The sequence below is a fragment of the Pezoporus occidentalis genome, unplaced genomic scaffold (assembly GCF_034315485.1).
Source record: "Pezoporus occidentalis ecotype Australia unplaced genomic scaffold, CSIRO_AGI_Poc_V1 ctg194, whole genome shotgun sequence".
Lineage (NCBI taxonomy): Eukaryota > Metazoa > Chordata > Aves > Psittaciformes > Psittacidae > Pezoporus > Pezoporus occidentalis.
This window is the reverse complement of record NW_026913791.1, coordinates 1,469,786-1,489,739: the sequence shown is the minus strand read 5'-3', so window position 1 is coordinate 1,489,739 and position 19,954 is coordinate 1,469,786. Positions and strand designations below refer to the sequence as shown.

At 41.7% G+C, this 19,954-nt stretch overlaps 1 protein-coding gene across 7 annotated transcripts in view; it reads right to left on the bottom strand.

Annotated features, from left to right (window-relative positions):
• Window positions 1-19,954, bottom strand: part of ST3GAL3 (ST3 beta-galactoside alpha-2,3-sialyltransferase 3) — a 188,256-nt gene that overhangs the window by 48,919 nt on the left and 119,383 nt on the right. For all 7 annotated transcript variants that reach the window (XM_062617306.1, XM_062617309.1, XM_062617308.1 and 4 more), the window contains 2 exons: window positions 10,064-10,127; window positions 1,568-1,663 (listed from right to left, as the gene is read on the bottom strand). In XM_062617306.1, coding sequence (XP_062473290.1) covers window positions 1,568-1,663; window positions 10,064-10,127 — 160 coding nt within the window. The remainder of the gene's footprint in view (window positions 1-1,567; window positions 1,664-10,063; window positions 10,128-19,954) is intronic.

Sequence of the window (19,954 nt, the reverse complement as noted above, 5' to 3'; positions counted from 1 at the left end):
GGACTTTCTGATGTAAATCTTAGTGGGTGGCTTAGTCCAGATGGATTGAAATTGTTCTCTTGCTACTTTTTGAACAGTCTGAGCCCAAGAAAAAACTGTAACTGAATTTTAGTTCAGCTCAAGTAACTGGAAGTCACCAGACTATGACGGGTAGTAAGAGCTCTTTGCCGTCAACTAATAGTGGGATGAACTAGGAGAAGGGCTATGAAAGCTTCATCCTCTTCTGAACAGTCATTCTTGTGTCTGGAGCTCTGCTGGGAAGCAGGGAACTGTTCACATGAACAAAGGACTGAAAGGGATCTTCTTAGTCTTTTTGTCTGGAGTTAGAGGGTATTTATTACTATGTGTATGCTCTATTCTTTCCTCATGTGCCCATTACTAGCACATGGGAGAGAAAGGAGACCATGCTAAATGATATCTTCACTGTGCCTTAAATTCTTTTACTAATCCCTTTCTTTCTTCCACCTTAGTGAAGAATTTGCTATTTGCCACCATGTCTCATGGTTGACTAAAGTTCAGAGAGATGATATCAGCTACACTCCCTTTAATACAAAATCAGTTATCTAACTAAGTTAAAAAAACAACCTAGACTATGTTAAACCAGCTTTTATAAACTTACACTGCAGTTTATCCCACTTTTCATATTTACCATCATAGTATTTTGTTACTCATGACTCAGAACCTGCTATAGAGCCCTGTGTTTTTTTCCAAGTTAGACTAATGGGTTTGTAGCTCCCTAGAGCATGTCCCCCCTCCCTCCTACACACTCTCTCACTCTCCATTAGTATAGCTATTACGTTTGTTAATCTCCAGTCACCCAGAACACCTCCCTGACTTGACAGATTTATTACTAAGAGTTATGATTAGACCTGTGATTTCACATATCGGCACATTTTTCAGTCATTCTGAGATGGCAATAATACAGGTCTTCAGCAAAAACACGAAGTCCTAACTTTCACTGTGGTTCCTTCCATTCCTATGCCACACTGCTTCTGCTCCCTTACTCAACATCATCATCCCATCATCCTCAGTGAAACGGGCAAAGTATCCACAGTTTCTAGGGCACACCTATAGGTGTTTAATCATTACTGGGTCCTCACTCATGAAAGGTTATTGCTTCCTAAGACTCTATACTGCAGCATTTATTTCTTCCCATCCTAACTGCAACGTGTAGTCCTCAGGGACCACTACACGTGTATAATGCTTCCCTAAGGTACCTAGGGGATACATCTGGGAGCAGATCTAACAGTACATTTTACAGCTTCATCACCTAAGGGCATCACAAAAGCAGTAGCTTTTAGAAAGAAGGTATGAAGAGCAGATTCAAGTGGGATCATAGGAGAGACCACATTCCTAAACACCTGTGGAAAACGGAATGCTTGAGGAGTGCCTTTACCCTTTGACGTGATCACCATTTATAACAAACATATGCTCTTGGGGTTTTTTCCCCTCCATATTAGTTAATGTTTCCATACAAATGGATATTATCACTAGATTAGGTTGCCTGCATAGCATGGGAACTGATACTGAAGCTATATGACAAAAAACTGTGATGCCAAAGACTCACCTGACAACAACATCATAGTCATCGATTTTTAACCCCAATGACTTATTTGCAAGTACTCCACCATTTCCCACAATAATACATCGCCGGCAGCTGAGACTGTGGAAGAAACAGAAAGAAGAGGTGATTTTTGTAACATAACTTCAAATATACCAAGATGTATGTATTTAGTTTGCACCTATCTAAGAACTACAGGAAACCTTTTGCAACATTAAGAATTAAGGGGAGGACAGAGATACACTCGATCCCCAGCTCACCCCATCATGCCCAGACATTACATGTGATAAACTGCTTTCAACACCTCACCCCATGTGTGGCCTAATGAGATGAGCTGTCAGGACAAGCAGCTCCTCTCCCCCCACACCCCTGTTATGATGGGCTTGAATCAAACCCATCTGTTTACTTAAACCTTCTCATTATTCATTTAGCACTGAAATAACAATAAACCAAAAGCTTAGTGAAGAAGTCCTCTCTCCAAGCAATTTTCTGAGTGCAGGCAGATCTTACCAGGTTATCTGGGGTGTGCTCACCTTGCTGAGTGCAAAATTGCTGCAGTAATCATGAGACTTCAAGAGTCAGAAAAACACTGAATGGATAGGAAAAGTACACTCCACCCCTCCTCCTAACCAGCAGGAAACATATATGGAGACACAATGGGTGAGGGAGGGGAAGGAAAATAACCTTAATTAATAAAGAAACAGGAAAGAGAAGGAAGAGAACAGTTTCTTGTGGAACCACAAGTCATGGGAACTCTCTGCAGCAGATGTTAAAAAGTGATTTTGTTTTGAAGACAGGGAGAGGACTTCTTTCCAGCCATCTAATCCCAAACGCAGCTGGCTCTTCTGGCAATGTGCCTCCACCTCTGGTAGTTCACTGAAGGAAGACGTGTCTGCAGAGCCTTTTTCGGAAAGGGTCCAAGGCAATCAGTTGTTTGGAGCAGATCTCTGGGCTAGAAGGCCTTCCTAGTCCCAGGCATAGTCAACTGATCTCTCCTAGGCTGTCATTGCTGTGATCAGTCTAAAAGGCCAGTGTGAAGAAAGCTCTACTTATGTGGTGTCTGTCTCTGCAGAGTGGGGCTGGAGCACGCTTAAAGACTCTGCTAAACCACTGAGGGTTATCCTGCTGACAGAGCCATTAGCTGCAGATATGTGCAGAATTAAGAGCACCAAGAAATGCTCAGGAACAGCTTCCCTAGCCCAGATTAAGTTTCACTGCAGTTCCCAACCTTTCCAAAAGAAAAAAACTCCTCAAGAAGACGGACATGCTAACCCAGTGTTCATGTCCCTAGGGGCCAAAGAAGGGTGGATGTTTGCGATAATAAAATCACAATAGAGAAAGAACTTTATAGACAATGGCACAATAAAAAAAAAACAAAACAAAACACTGTTCTGGCAACAAGGAGAAAGCAGAGACACGATCTGGATCAAGTGGAATATTGTGTTAAGAAGGGAAAAGTCATCCCCAAGTGCACCCAATTGAGTGACAAAGATGTAAACATTTTTGTCAAAACCCTACTGTAATTTTACATTTCCTCCTTCGAGGAAAAAGTGCTGTATGGAGGGAAAAAAGACATAGTTCAGTTCTGGCCAAGTGAAATTTCATCTGCAAATACACTCTTCTGATGATTACGATAAAGTTTGACCTCCTAAACAACAAACCTCTCCTTTGGGTGAAATACTGTAATTTCTCTACTCAGTTGTCTCTAAGCCATAACTTTTTTAATGCTACATGTTGAAGAATACCACCATGCTAAAATCCAAAGGCTATAGACACTCCCTTCTACCCCTTTCCACTTACTGTTAGGATGCTAGCTCTAACCAACTTTCAATACAGATGTGTTTGTTTCAGCCTCAAACCACTTAATCGCATTCTTCCCTTTTCTGCTAAATTAAAGCACCATCTACTGTTAGTAGTCCCTTCCACATCTGCATGTGATCCACCGACAAACCAGTGTGTAAACATCTGCCTCTAGGTGGATAATCAGTCACAGGGCAGACTGGTGATCATGAGCCGCTACACACAAGACAGAAGAACCAGTTCCACCAGCCAAAGCTGTTCCAGCAGCCTGTTCCCACATGTACTGATCAAAGCCCATTCATAATTTTCTCTTGACCACACAAACCAGAGAGAGCTCATCACATCTTTTAGGGTATGGCAGCTCTCCTAGATCTTGACTCACATTTGCAGCACCTCTCTGAACCGTCTTCATCTTCTCCCCAGATCTCCAAAGCACTGACTCTGGGAGACCAGCATGAGGAGCTAATGCTGCTCAAAGCAGGGTCCCTTTTACACAGAGATTTTATGTACATCATTCCAGTGCTCTTTTTATAGTCACTGGTTTGCAGAATATAATCCTCACCTTGTAAGCATGATCTGCACTGTCACTTCTGAGATGCCTGACTTCTGATTTGGCTCCAGTAAAGGACTGTTCAGAGAAGGGCCCTATGAAAAGGTCTAGACTGACCTGGCTCTCCTATTCCTTACTTCCCCAGTATCTGGCTCTGGCAAATTTTCCCACTGTGATTTTACATTTCCTCCGGATTGGTTTTAACCACTGTGAACACCTGCCAGCAGGATTACACTGGAAGTGTCACTAAGGGATTAATTCTCAACCCTGACAGTAACTTTTTAAAGCTGTATGACATATCCCACTCTTAAAAAGGATATGTCTACAGCAAAGACATAACCTACACATAGGTGTTGTGTATAATCAGAATATAATGGACTGAGAAAACTAATTAATACCAATCTTTAGAAGGTTACCCTTACCAATCAAGCTTTTAGTTCATCCAAAAGATACATCCTTTACATGACAAAATTTCATTTCCACAACACCCAAGATAACTCGCATCAGTTATACTGCCATCCTGGCTACGTCCCAGATCTAACTTTCCAGGATTTTTCCTGCAAAACAGGGCTAATCAACTTACAGCCACCTCTTTGTCATCTCCCATGGTTCTCCAGGAATGGCACAACATTTGGTGTTATACCAAATATTCCAAGAAGAGTTAAAAAGCAAACAGTAATAACAAAAATAATTATTTAACTTGTTAAATACTCCTCAGTGCTTATTAATTTAAAAAGACATGGAAAAAGCATCTTCACAGTTACTAACAAAAATGCACAAAGTATTTAATTCTTGCTGTAAAACAGGACACCTTTCTATATTTACCTCCCCAAAATGATACTTAACTGAATAGTTCAGCCTTTACTCAGCATAACTGATAGGTTATTCACCTCTGCCCAGCTTCATGTCTGAATCGCTCATAAAATCATAGAATAGTTTGGGCTGAAAAAGATCTTAAAGCTCATTCAGTCCAAATTCCCTGCCATGGGCAGGGTCACCTCCCACTAGACCAGGTTGCTCAAAGCCCCATCCAACCTGGCCTTGAACACTGCCAGGGATGGAGCAGCCACAGCTTTTCTAGGAAACCTGTTCCAGTGTCTCAGTCTCATACCCTCATAGTGTTGAAGCATATAAACGTGTCCTCCTTTTTAAGTCTGCAGACAAGATTTTTCACTAGTATCTTTTTGACACTGAGGTCTAATCTTAAATATTCTAGCAGCTTTTTCTTAATTTTCCTTCAGAAGCACTCTGCCCACTCTCATCACAAAGCTGGCAGTTTCTGTTGCACACTCAGAAGGCAGTACTCAGGCACAGATTGCTTTCTTCAAATGCGTGTGACGAAGATACGGTGAGTCTTGGACTTTGCCTGGATTCTGCACATCAGGCATGTGCATCATGTCTGGGCAGCCAGGACTGTTTTGATCAAGATAGGCAGAAAGGTGAGCTTGGTCTCACCAGCTTTGGCAACCACACTGCAAGAAAGGGAGGAGATTGCAGGGCCACGCTGGTGGGACTGTGAAAGGGAAGCATTCGGCAGGGACATCAGGCACCTGACCTCACATCCCAGCCAGAAGTTTGGAGGCTTTGCACCAGCGTAGCTGTGCTCCTTCACAGCACTGACTGATGGTGCCCGAGCATAGGAAACTTGCTACTGTCACTGCTGCCTCCAGGCAAGTTTCTGGCTGAAGAAACACGACGTGCAAGCAGCATCAGTTACAGCTCAATTGTTTCACCACAAAGAAGTGTGCAAACACCTTTTTGTTTCTTTATGTAGTATGTCAAAGCTGTATTTCTTTTTCAGAAGAATTCAATGACTGAACACACTCGACACAGCCCAGGTTCCAGTTTGCTACCAGGGTGGTATGAAGGAGGGTAACAGACTTTCCTCACCAGGCAGACTTTCCCTAAAGCCCTAAGCTGGAAGCTGTAACCAGATGTACAGCCTCTTGACACAGGTGCTCAGAGGCTGTGTTCATCTACACCAAAACCAGGATTCACAAAGATCTTCTTGAACAATATAGCACTGTAAACACATGTACGCATTATAGCAATTGCTACTTCCTCTTTCCCTCTTATCAAAGCACTTCAGGGATTTCTCAGGGGAGAAAAACCACAAAGCCTTCCATTACACAACTTTGGAACTAAAGACTTTGAGGAAAGATAGAATAATTAAAACATACATCTTTGGGTAATTGGTGCTTAGGGAGGCTTAGCATATTCTGGTTTGATCTGGCTGCTGTTACTTTAACTCTCTACAACCTGAGCCAGAGGGACACTCACACCTCTCCTGCTCTACCAAATTCCTTCTTCATCTGTTAGTTTACGTATTGCATTAGTAAAGACTGTGTTACTTATAAGCTCAAAGTCTCAGCTTTCCATCACTGCCAAGAGGCAATACAAAACGGTCAATCAGGTTTTTATATTTCTTTGTATTCATAGAAAATTTACAGATTATCACTGCAGGCATTTAACCCAAAAATCCACTTAAGTCCAGCCAGCAGAGCCACTGTGGAACTAGAAACCAAGCCCTGGTCAATTTGCACAATGAGAAGCAGGCCACTGGAGGAGCCACCAAAGCAAGCAATGAAAATGTCAGTGATATAAATGGGCTTGGAAAAGTCAACAGAGGGCAAGAAAACTCTTGACATGTCAAAGAAGAGGCAAACCAACATCTGCGTCAGGGAGAAAGACATGCCAGCTCTGAAGGAAGAGAACACTGATTCCTGAGCAAGGCCCCTCGATCTCCAATCTTTTGCAGAAAAGCCCAGAGCTAAGTTGCAACTACCCTCACAATCACAACCGCAGCTTTACCTGCCTCCTGCCTTGGAGGAGGAGCGGGTTACTATAAACAATTCAACACAAAGGGGCCACAGTAAGGAATCATGAAGAAAACTAAGAAAGCATGACATCACTTATACCACGTTACAGGCGTGAGGGCATTTGTTCACATGCCCTCCAGCTGCTCCTAGTTATTAACACAACTCTACTCACAATGGAGGGATTAGTTGGAGTGAGTTGGCAAAGCTGTTTTGGGATGATGAAATGTATACACGTACCCGGAAGGATTGCGTTTACCTCATTTCAGCACCATGTCGGTACATTGTGTCAGGGAAGGTGCATCAAGATGCCCTTCTAATACAGGGATAATCAAACAAAGTTCATTTCCAGGGCTTATAGGAAGCAAGTGAAGGTAACATCTCAAGGAACAGCTTTGTGAAGGAGAACAGAAATGGAGAAGGTTGGGTGGGGACAAGACCAAAGGGTTGGTGTAGATCATCCACCACACAACTCTAATCCCCTTTTTCCTTCCTGTCCTCTCAAGCACTGCTCTGACCTCACCTCTCCTGCCTCTCCCACCCTTCCCCAGGGAAAGCTGAATTCAGTGTACAGTTACGTGAACACTTGTTTCAGTGGGCTCAGCAGCACTCACCCTCCCCACCCATCCCCATCCCTCTGCCTCTTGAGCTGCGGTCACAGAGCTGTGCCAGCGCAGCTCTTCAGTGGGAGGAGAGCTCTGTCAATGAGGTCACTGGAATGACCTGGATTAAGAAAAAAACTTTTGAACCAGAATTGTTTCAGTGACCCACTTTAAAGCTCTTCTTTGAACAATAGCAGCAGCACAAGGAGATGGTAGCGAGCTACAGTCTGAGAGTAGCAGCAAATACAGCTTCTTAGACTGGCTTTGCCCTAGAGAAAATATTGGTGTAACTCCATCCTGAAGAGAAGGTGAAGCTTCTTCCCTACTGCTAGAATTAGCCCATTAGACTTCTGAGAGCCTGCAAGCAGAAGGGTTCACAAGTTCTCCTAAGTCTGACCCCTTGTATCTCACAGACTTTAGCTGCATATATTACGTAACTCAACAGTAAGACATTTTTTCAGCCCTTAGTCATAGAATGGTTTAGGTTGGAAGGGACTTGTAAAGGTCCCTTAAGTCAGGCCCTCTCCATTTGCCCCAGGGTAGTGAGCAAAGGGGAGAGGTCTGGACTTTCTCCTTGATTAGTGAGCAGTAAGGGAGTGAGCCAAACCTTAAGGCCCTGCTCCCAGCACACTGATGCTGCCACAGAGAGGAACTGCTGGGCTCTGCTTTGAGTTTGAGAGGAGAAAGCAGCTAACTCTCCCTCATCAGTCTGCTTTATCAGCTCTTCCGGAATCCAAAATGGCAGATAACCATTGCTGCCAGCACTGTAATTCATTGACGATCAAGGCTGAGAGAACACCCAAGTCGTCTTCAGCTATGCCCTACTCACTAAGCAGGTTTCCAAGAGCAGCTCTGTTGTAACCTTAACACCTCCTGCAGTACCCAAGCTCCCTTGTAATAACCCCACTCTTGCAACTTCATCCACCTACTGCTTTATGATCTCACTTTGTGGCTTGCTATCCCAAGTCTTTCTAGTCCCTTTCTCCCACATGAGCTTAAATTTTTACCTTTCCTAAGACCTGCTCACTTGGAAGGGCTCTGGGTAGTACCTGACTGTGAGACACGTGTACTACACAACCAACATCCACTGCTTTGCATTTATCACAAAAATTCCCAAGAAAACAGTACTTCTGCAAGATATTTGTGTGTTTACACACCATCAAACCTTGTTACTGCAACACTATAGAAACACATTTCAAGTCTGTTGCTTAGGTCTTTTTCATATTTGATATCTAGGGGACTTTGCATATGTCTCATGAAAGCTTGAGTGCTCGTACCTCTGCACCAAAACCATTATAAAGAATGTAAAACCAAAGTGAATAGCTCATGCGAGAGTGGCTGTGTTTCACAACCTCCTGAGAAATTACTTTTAAAACCACCCAAACATTCCACTCCTGAAAGAACAGGTGAGCTGTATGGGTCACAATTACATTAACATTCCCTGCAACAATCTTCTACCTGCCCTCTGTCATTAAACTAATTTCCCATGAGCAACCTTCTGAATGAGTCTATATGTGGATTTTTCAACAGATTAAAATCTTAACTCTCCAACCAGAGCCACAATAAACCCCAGATGGGTGAGACTCAGTTGCGCGCAAAATCTCTGAGAAGGTAATTTGTAAAATGATTTTGCCTCCTGGACATCATTTCTCGAATTAATGCAAACTCTGAAGGCTAACCCTATCTGGCACTGCTGTGAGGCAAGGCAAACTTCAAAGCAACCTAAATTAGCACACAGACTGCAAAACACTATTAATAAACTTTCACATAGAGAGTAACTCCCAACTCTAACTACAGCAGGCAAGCTCTACAATCAACATGAGAGATGCAGAGAGCTATGGAATATGGAAAGGCTGGAAAAGCTTATTAATTTTGTCACAGAAAAATGGGCAGAGGGGGAGCTGGGGCAAAAAATAAACCCGGTGTGTTTAGAAAGCAGGAACTGTGCTGTTAACCCGGGTTCAGAGAAGTACAACTGCTTGGAAAGAAACAGTGGCAGGACTTTGGAAAGAGATCATGATCCAGTAGAAAACTTTGACAGCGTCTGAAAGAAACTACCTCTAATCCAGGAAGTGGCTCTAAACCAAAACTGCAAGGCAAAGGGAAGGGATGACAGAAAAGCAAAGATAGGAAAGACTATCATTGGGAAGCTGATTGTGAACCTGCCAGTGAGCTTTGGAAATAATGTCTACAATAGGACTGAAGAATCAAAGGAGTCTCTTCTAAAGACGTCAATTCAAATACCACACGACTCAGAAGACTGCTGTTGCATCCTGGCATAGGCTTGGTCAACGTAATCACACATTCCTGCTTTAAGCGCAAGGTATTAGTGAAGAACATTGTTAAAACCAGCCAGTCCCTTCTTTCCCTTAAGAGTTTCCTGTAATCCTCTTGCTTTGTCAGAAAGGCTGAAAGAGAATGCTGTGTTTATTGAAACCTGTTATTTACTTATTTGAAAAAGGGTCAAGAGGATGTATTGTAACACCATATGAAACAAAAGATTTAGAAATAATCAAAAGGTACATGCTTTTTTCTACTCATGTTTGGCTTAACGGAGGTCTCTAGAGTTTACAGATTTACTGTAAAGAAGACTCAAGTTTCCAGCTCCTGATGTACCTCCAAAGCACGGCCAAATTTATTGGCAATAATTTCTGGCAAAAATATCTAGTAAAAATTATTTAGGACATGTGGAAAATAATCACTTTTCCTCCTACATTAGAAGGTCTCATCTTACCTGTCAAGAGCTGGAGTTAGACGGTAATCTTTGGTTGCTGACAGGATGGCTTTGATCAGATTATCTGGGGAGAAAGGAAGGAGACATTAGGAACAAGTTCTTGCTTTTAATGGAAAATGAAAACCAAAGTGATGTAAAGCATCTGAAGCTGTAACTTGGAGGAACTGAAATAAAGTCCACATTAGGAATGTACACTTCAACTTGCATATTCCCATTTTCTCTGACTTTCATACGCTGGCTGCAACTGCTGAAACGTGTTATGTGCCAAATTCTGATGCAGCGAGCAAATACCTTGCACAGAAAGTATGACAGGAAACAAACATAGTACAGTTTAAGGCAGTGGTTTAATATGCACTTCCATGAGACTGCATTTTCACAAACAATTCAGACATGAAAAAAAACAGTATCACTGTCAATGGTTGCTTTCAGACAAGCTTTTATGCCATTGGGCAGTGAACTGGATGCAGGAACAGAACCAGGTTAAAGCTGATGCTTTTTATCTTCCTGGGTTACTTTTAGTTTAGGTTCAGTTCCTCAGTCTGCCTTTCTTCATGGCAGAATCCAATTAAATCATCACAACTGCTTAAAGAAATGCCCATTGAACTACAGCTACTCTGATACCCCATGAACACTGCAGCAGCCAGATGGTGTAAGTTATGCAAGCGCAGACACACACACAAATTAAATATATTAAATTGTAGAAGCACAATGATTAGACATAAATAATTCTATTGACTGGAAATTTTTGAGTCTGCTTCCTTTTAGATTTTGTCCTTTGTCCCTGATTTTTCCACCTCCCTATCCCATAAAGATCCAAACTCCTTTACGACCAGGGCCAAGAAGCAGCAATGCTTTGCCTAGCCTGGATTTACAAATGCACCAGTAAATTCAGAATGTACTTGGTCTGACAAGAAGTCCATCTGTCTCCAAATTCTGACTCTAACTGTGGCCTTAAACAGATGACTAAGAGAAGCACAAGAATAATGCAAATAGACATAATATTTCCCTGAAATTGTCTTTTACTACTAAATTATTTTCACATCAGGGATTTAATGTGTCAGCTATAGCTTCTATATATCTGGCAACCCTTAGTCATTCTCTTTTTTGAGCCTGGAACCCTTCTGGATCCACATGGACTTTCAATCACTTCCCATTCCTGATTTTGAATACGGCTTTTCTGAGCTTCAGTTATGACACAGGAACATTAAGAAGACAGACATCAAGTGATTGCTTACAGTGAACTTAAATAGTCTTCCTGATAGACGCTACTTACTGTAATGAGCACAGTTTGGAGAGTCCCTTTCAAATAAAGAGTTCTGTTCTTGTTTATTATGGCCCTCTGCAAAAAGTACAGGACAAGGATATCGATGAACACATGAGCCCAAGGCAGTCCGTGTGCCAAACAGCTTTGAACTAGATGGTTACTTTGAGATTTGGGGAAGTTTTTGACATGGCATTACTGGCAGCCCCTGCCAAATATTACAAGCTGGGAAATGTGATTACTTTCAGAAGATCATATTTTGGACTAAAGTAAGGAAAGAGGCAATTTGTAAGGCAAAAGCAACTTACTTGGCTAACAAAATAGTGGTTTTGTTTAATTTTCCTTCATCTGAAGAATTTCTTTTGATGCATTGGCAGCAGGTTCCCTCTCCAGCAGGAATGCTATTTCCCTAAGTCTGCTGCAACAGTAGTAGGTTGTTGTGACCTCTAATGGCACTATGCCACAGTCCTCTCCTTGGCCTATCTCATACCTTGACTTTTGCTGGACAGCCTACATTACTGTGGTTGTCTTCCCACACTCTTAGAAAAGAGATCTAAGGACTGCATGTCAAGGGCTGCAACCTCCCATCTCCCAAGCTTTTCTTATGCCAGGTTTGCTCTACCACCCACAAGTTAACACCCTGGAGGTCATCCATTATACTATATTAAAAAGTACATTAAAGGAATACAGTTGAGTAATGCACTCAAATAATTCTGGTTTTCTTATCTTGCCACCTATTTAGTAATGCCTTCACAGTGAATGCACCAGTGAATGCTTCAGAAATGAAATACGACTGGATATGACAGCATTTGAGATGAGGATGCTTCCCATTCCCATCATCCAGAGGGAAAACACAAACAAAACAGGACATTCAGTACAGAGTATGAATGACCAAATGGGAGGTATCTCTTCAGCAGCCCCCACAGTCCAACGACACATAGCATCCAAGAGGTTTGGAAGTTGCATAAATCAGTGTTATCATTCAAAACTGCGAAAGAAGCTCAATAAAAGACAAAGTGCTGCACTGCCAAGTGTTGACTGACAGCAGGAATTAAGGTGTCACAGATGCTGTCTGTGCTACTTTGTCTAGTCTAGCACCCTCATTGGAAGTCAGAAGCAGGAGCCACAAACACTAACAGGAAAAGCTAATGGCCTGGGCAGAGGAGAGGCACTAGGTCCTTTTTGACTGAGCTGGAACTATACCAGAAAATGGACACTATGCTGCTGCTGAGGTGAGCACTTGCATTTGGCACCTAGCTCACTGGCACCAGTGATGGAAAGACAAGACCTCCTCCAGAAGGAGCTTCTGTACCTTCTTGGGGCAAGATCTGAGGGGTCAGCAGATGCTGCTGTGGCTGATCTGCAATCTTCCACAAGATGATGAAAATACCTGCAATAGGGAACCACTGGCAGTATCTTTTACCACAGCTGGGTCAAGGTGGAAGGATTTCACTTGAAATCACTGCTGCAAAGACTATTATCACAGATAGCAACCTGCAGGACACAAAGTAGTGTTTATCTCTAGGTTATGACTAAAGATAGCCAGGCACCAGGAAAGCAGGTGGATTCTGTAAAGTAAATTGATGGAGCATGTTTTCTTCAGGTGAGAAATTGAAAGGGTAATAAGCATAGTCTGCCTCATATACCTATGTACTGAGTGATAATAACAAGTGCAAGTATGTTACATATGCTATAAAGAACAATTCTTTCCTGTTTCAAGTAACAGACTTTGTGTATAGCCACTGGCTGAATACTGATTTGTCAATGAGTGAAAGCAAGTTTTGGAAGGATAAAAGAAAAACCAAGCCTTCAAGAGCCGAGTCACTGCACCAGTATATGCACAATATCATTGCTATCCCCATGACCTAGGCAATAACTGACACATTTTACCTTCATGCAGTAGCTTCTGGGCAGATTCAAACTGTTTTACAGGACAGTGGCTACTAAACTAATTTTGATGTTGTACACATTGATGCTAAACTTCTAAATGACTCACATTAAACCATTACCTGAGTTAGTAGCACATCTGCACATCAGCAGCAGACCTGGTATGCTGCACATTGGCCACAGAACCCCTCCAGTGGGGTAGGACAGCAGTGGGAACAACTGGCACCAGGGCAGCAAGTTTCTCTGGGGTAGGCATATTCTTAAGCTTGTGACTGGGACCTACGTGCACTGAACACAGCAAAGAACAAAACAGAGCAACCCAAGATCAGTGTTTTAGGGGAGTACGCTTTGTTCCTGATAACTCTTAGCTTCTCTCCATTCATCTATTGATTTTATTTTGGGTTTTTTTGTTCTATTATTTTAAGGCACCAGCTGCATACAGCCCTGCCTTTAACATGAACTCACACGCAAAAGAAGGATTGTTTTATTAGGGCAACAACTATGCAAACAATTTGTTTTGATTTTTTTTTTTTTCTTCTTTCAGATGGTTTATCCATGCTGTGAAGAAACCACAGCATGGTACAGACACAATGCTAGCCCAGGCACAACTCCTTCCTTGCTCGGCAAATGGGAAAAACACATAGTGGTGGGTGTGCTCTGCCTTGTATACATGTGCAAAGAGGGGCAAGGAGGGACCTGAGAGTACATGTTCCAAGTACTACAAAGGAAAAAAATCCTTCCTGTTACAAGCAGCAGGTATGCATGCACTCGCCTCCTGCTTCCAGGGCCAGGCATACAGCCAGTTCAGGTGCAACAGGATTCATTAGCTCAGACAAATCCCCATTCAAACAGGTCTTTTAATTCTTTGAGGGCCATTTCCAGGCTAGAAAAGTTTCAGCTGCTTTGGTTGAGCACAGAACCCCAGCAAATCAGCCCAGCAGACATGTCTCAGCTCTATATGCCCAGAAACATGAATCATGGAGAGCACGGTGCAGAGACCTCCAGGGCTCCATGGCAGGTCAGCTCAAACCAAGGAGAACTTTTTACCTGCTATTCATTTCACTGCTGGCACAGAAGCAGCTCCCACAGATCCATCAGCTTTACATCATATTTACCCTGGACAAGGAGAGCTGGCAGCACTGCACCATGGCTATCTTGCATCCTCCAAGGGATCCTTCAGATATACTGAACAGGCAGGAACAGAACAGCTTGGACAAAACCACGCACTTCTTCCCTGTCACTCTCCTCCCCTAACAGTATGGATAAAAAGTGAATTCATCTTTGAAAAGCATTTAATCTTTGGCCTCTTCCCAGCTGCCAAACAGGCAGCCCAGCAGGTACAAATTAGTTGCATGTTTTATGAAATACAAACTTCCCACTGAAAACTGCATTCAAACACCAAACTTGTCTCGTGCCGATCATCCAACAGCCTTGCAGCAGCCACAGTTTTGGTAACCACTTGAACGCTGAGTAAGCCCAACAGCAGTGTTGCTTCCTCTGTACTGTTCCTCCTGTTCATCCTCACAAGATTCAAGGCAGATGTTATCAATACTGAATCCTTCCTCCAGTGTGTAGTCAAACACTGATATTTAAATAGCAAGGGCAGTGCTGCCATCCCTGGGGCTGCAGATGTTAGCTGTCCTGTAGTGGCACACATCTCAGCCGCAGCTCCCTGGCAGTCCATTATTTCCTCTTAGCTCAAATAGCTCAATTTCTCTCAAAGAGAGAAAATTGTAATGCAGTGGCTCTGCTCACCTGAAACCATCCACATGGTAGGCATAAGAGCATAAGAATATAGTATACATACATATGTTTTGTATAGGGAGGAATGTTTGTGCTGTTTAATTCTAGTTGAAATATTAGGCAAGTGAATTTATGCCAACAGTAAAAATATATGGCTTTTATACAGCTCCTTCAAGTCAAAGGCTGTAAAGTAATACATATACACATATATAAACATATATGCATATACCTGAAGTCACCCTCTCAGGTCCTCCACCTATTCCTCTCATTTCTGAAAGCAGTAAATGTCTTTATACACTGAGAGAATAAAAATTACTGAAGGTCATAAGGCAAGTAAGTGCCCTTCAGTAAATGATAATTAGGAAGAGAATAAGGTCTTTGACTCCTACATAAGCCCTCTGCAAAGGTTTCAATCTTCAGATAGCTCTCTGGCTTACATGGTCTTTATATGGTTCTGCTACCATACTTTAATGATAAATCAATGGAAATGAACATCAATATCCTGCATTTTCACCCTCACTTTCTCCCATTAGTAAACAATGAACACATCACCAGGGCAAGCAATCTACTGCAGTTTTCTGCAGCCATAGTTTATTTTTCTTCCCTGTCATGGAGAATTTAGGTTACTGGGGAGAGTGGGAGATTATTTAACCCATTCATCTATCAACCGCTATGCACACACTATTACTATACAAACAAAGCAAGAAGCCTCTCCACATTTCCTCCCATCCAGAGGAGTTGACTACATTTATCTAAGAATCCTGAGTTATCATAACATATCCTATCAGCTTTGCCTTATAACATCAGAAGATTCAAAAGCAGCTCAGGACTGCATGATTTCTCTGAACACAAGTACGTTGACTTCAGGCTGACCTTGAAATTTTCAGACATTTAGAAAAACTAAAAGTAAATAGTTAGAAATTAAGCAGGCACTGACCACACAGTGAGAACCAGTGTAACTCTCAGTTCTAGCCTTTTTCTGTTATTTATGTGGAGGAGTGGAGACCTTCACTGTAAATGTCAACAACACTTCACACTGTTGTTTCTAACATATAAGCTTTTTGCTTGTATCATTAAAAAGACATGGGAGACCTGGAGACCTTTCCACTCCACAGGGCTTACTGCAGGCATCTCATAGGGTGTACCTTCTGCCTGCCTTGAAAGTAGGGAAATTGGGCTGATCATGCACTCTTGAGTGGCCAAGAGGTCAACATTTTTCAAGTTGTCCATACCAGCCATCTTTCTTAAAAATCAGAAAGTCTACATACCCTTATTGCCAGCAGCAAGTATTTCAATACCATGCATTAGGATAAAGAAACAGTGTGCTGCTTCAGTTTCTCTAGCTAGCACTTCTTTTAGCAGCGCACTGGGCATCAGCTTTAACTTTTGGGAATACACTGACTAGAGTGAGGTTGATCGACATCCCTGAAGCATTCCAGTCTCATCTGCATACGGGTGCCTGTCCCACAATAACAGAATTCCACGTATGTGTCAGGTTTGGGGGGCGAATAAGCTAAACACATTGCTGTGGGTTAAACAAATTGTAATATTTACAAACAAGCTGCAAGCACAAACCCAGTGCATAATTATTTGGGGTTTTTTTACACTACTCAGAAGTTCACCTCTGTGTAAAGTTTCTTCTTCAGCATTTTCTTCCTTAAGATCCCACTCCATGCAGGAGCTTAGTAGTGATCTTTCATGGAAGGATTTACTGCCCAGCACAAGCACATGGACCCAAGTCCCACCACATATTCTGTTCTCCATCTCTCTCCCAGAAGGAACACGTCCAGCCTAGACACACATTATTTTATCTTAGTGAAGATACATTAATTGTATCTTAGCGAAGGTGGGAATTCACTGAGTACAGCAGGCATCAAAATGAGTCTGAAACTCCCTGCACCATTTTCTGTTATTGACCACCTAAGCTTAAGAGGTCTCTGCAGGAGAAAGCAGCCACAAAGACTTCCAGACCTTAGAAACAACTGCAAACACATGAACCGGCTCTCAAGGATAGTTAACAACAAACTGCAGGAATTTGTCCCCAAATCACACTTGTGTGTAAACACAAGAGAATGGTTTCTTGAGGTTATTAGCCGTACCAGATTTGGGCAGTTTACTTGAGATACACCTTACTACTTTAAACTGACACTACTTCCAATATCCCAATACTTCCACTGATGACTTTTAATGGTATTAAAGCAAGAGGCATATGGTGTTGCATAGATACAAAACACAGAAGAAAAGAAAAAAACAGGGAGACTGAAGATGCGTGGTACCTCCCTAACAATCTTAGGGAAACCTGGCATGTGTTAAATGTAAGCTCCAGAAAGCTCTTTAGGCCTTTTTTTATAACAAGATACAAATAAAATACGTAACAATTGGACACTTCATTTACATCGTAGTTTTGGAGCCTTCAGGGATTTTTTTTCCCAAGATTTTCTTCACAACCAAAGAGTTTGTTTTTCCAGAATACAAGCTTAGTTCCCAACCTAATCCCATGGCTTGGAAAGTTGGAACATCAATTTAAAAAATCAATTACGCTAAAAAATGGGCAACGTTTTGCATTAGCCATGCATTAACCATTTTGATCCAAACTTAAGTTTGATGCACAGGAAGCAATAAAGCCTGTAGAAACAGGCTAATTCACGCCAAATGAAAATGGTCCTTGAAAGATTCACAATGTGCTGTTCAAAGACAAGCAGAAGCATAAACACAGTTGTTACGGAGGGCTGTTCTTACCCTTGTTTCTGCATTTTTGATGTCACTTCACAGATATCCAAGCGCTGTCTTCAAGGCCAAAAACCTCAGTAACTACTACAGTGATTTTTAATTCTGACCCTTGCAGGAGCATTAAGATGTGCACTTCAAATCATGACAGCCAGAGAAGACCTGCTCTTCTCTCTAGGAGGTAAGAGGAATAATATTCATGTTTCAACTGCACTTCGACACTTCTGGGAAGAACTCCAATATGAAGTCACCCAATTAACTGCAGACTTGGTGTTTGAGATCTCCTTAGGGCACCTTTCCCTTTTCAGTGGGTTGGGAGGAAGACTGTTCTTTAAGCACATTCAACAGCAAAGCATCAATTTTGACTGAAATAAGGGACTGCATTGGAGGATTGTACTTTCATCAAGAGAGCTCAAGAGTGAGAGTTGATTTAACTTCAAAATTCACAATAACTTCCCTTTAGACGTTAGAGGCTTTATTCAGTAACGAAAAGCTGATCCTCTACCTCTTCTGAAACTTCTGATTTTTTTTTTTTCCTTTCAAACCTCTCATTTAATTTCTTGAGGCTATAACATCAGCTAGATTCCCTGGGGAAACAGCCACATTTTTATAGCTATATTCCCATGTAATAATGGTAACTATTACCAATTTTGGTCAAATGTAAAATTCTAGTGGAAACTAGTTCAAAAATCTGCCTCAAACTCAAGAATCTTGTATTAATACCTACTCTGAGCAGAACTAAAGACTATACATGCTTGTGCTTGCTTGTTTGTTAAAGGAAGAACACAAAAACAAAAAATGCTCACAGTAGGAAAACCATCTGTACAACACAGTACAATTAACACAATAAAGACAAGGTTGGAGAATTAAAAGCAGAAAAGAGACACTTCATGATCAAGCACGCCCAGTCAAATGTAGTGAAGGTGTCTGCATGTGGTACTCCAGCCTCTATAAAGAGCTGGAAGAAGAGGTTGGAAAAGCCTTACTTTTCTGATAGTTTTTCTTTGAGTCAGCTGTAAATCTCCATTGTGATGTCTGAGTGACTATGTTTTCTCAGAGATAAAGCATTACTCATGCCAAGAAAGTTTATGTGGAAGAAAAAACTATGCAAGAAAAACACACTTGAAAAGAGATTTTTTTCCTGATAACATTTTGATATGCCAACTTTTGCAGGCCTGAAAACTCAACATTTTCTCTGAAGATGAATGACCTTTTCCCCATGAGACTAATGAAACCACTGTTAAGCAGCACTGAACCACGGTTCTTCCCAGAAGCACTAACACAAAAGCAAACATCCAAATAAAACCAAGTACAAGTACAATTAACCATTGCACAATGCATCTATTAGCATTGGTGCTCTGGGCAAAGACTTGATTTCTTTGTCATCAAATGTGTCACCACTTCCAGATGCCCCTCTTGTATCAGATGAAAAGATGAAGTCTCCTGGCCAGTATGTACATACTACGTTTGATAAAACTGTAGCACTTAAACACAGAATCATAGAATCAACTAGGTTGGAAAAGACCTTTAAGATCATCAAGTCCAACCTTTACCCCAGCACTGTCAAGTCCACCACTAAACCATGTCACTAAAGACCTCATCTATACAGTTTTTGAACACATTCCAGAGACGGTTCTTTATATTCTCGTATCACCACAGGGGACAAATTGCTTCCTAGATTCCTGGTGAGAGGCACATTTTAAGATGGTGATAAGAGAGTCACTCCCTAAGAAATGAATATCACAATTGATAACAAACTGATTCAGGGCCTCTCTGCTTAAAACAATCTGAAAGGAGCAAAGATAGAAGTGAAGACCTATAATTACTGCTAAGCAATGACACAATGACTGACTAACTGCATGGAATAGATATTACATGATCATGTCTGTTCAGTTTTTTTGTGCCATATGTTTTCACTTAAGTTCAAAAAAAGCTGCAGCAACTCAACTCTCCCATCCTCATCACACAGAGAGGATGCCAGATACTAGCTACTTTTCCTTAGAAAAGCCTTTTATATTCTTTAAGCCACATATACTGAGAAATTCTATTAATAGTCAGGTATTTCTCCAGTCTTGTTTGTTGTCCTTCTCCTAATAACTCTTTCCTTTTGCTATAGCTACAGAGGTAAATTCAGGGAGGAGGCCCTCTGGGATTAATAATCTCAGTAATGCTATAAACAATTTTTCCATTTCTTATTCATTGACAAATTTAACCCTAAAAGCAGTGCACATGCTAGACAATCTCTGCAACAACATGTACCGCATGTGCATATT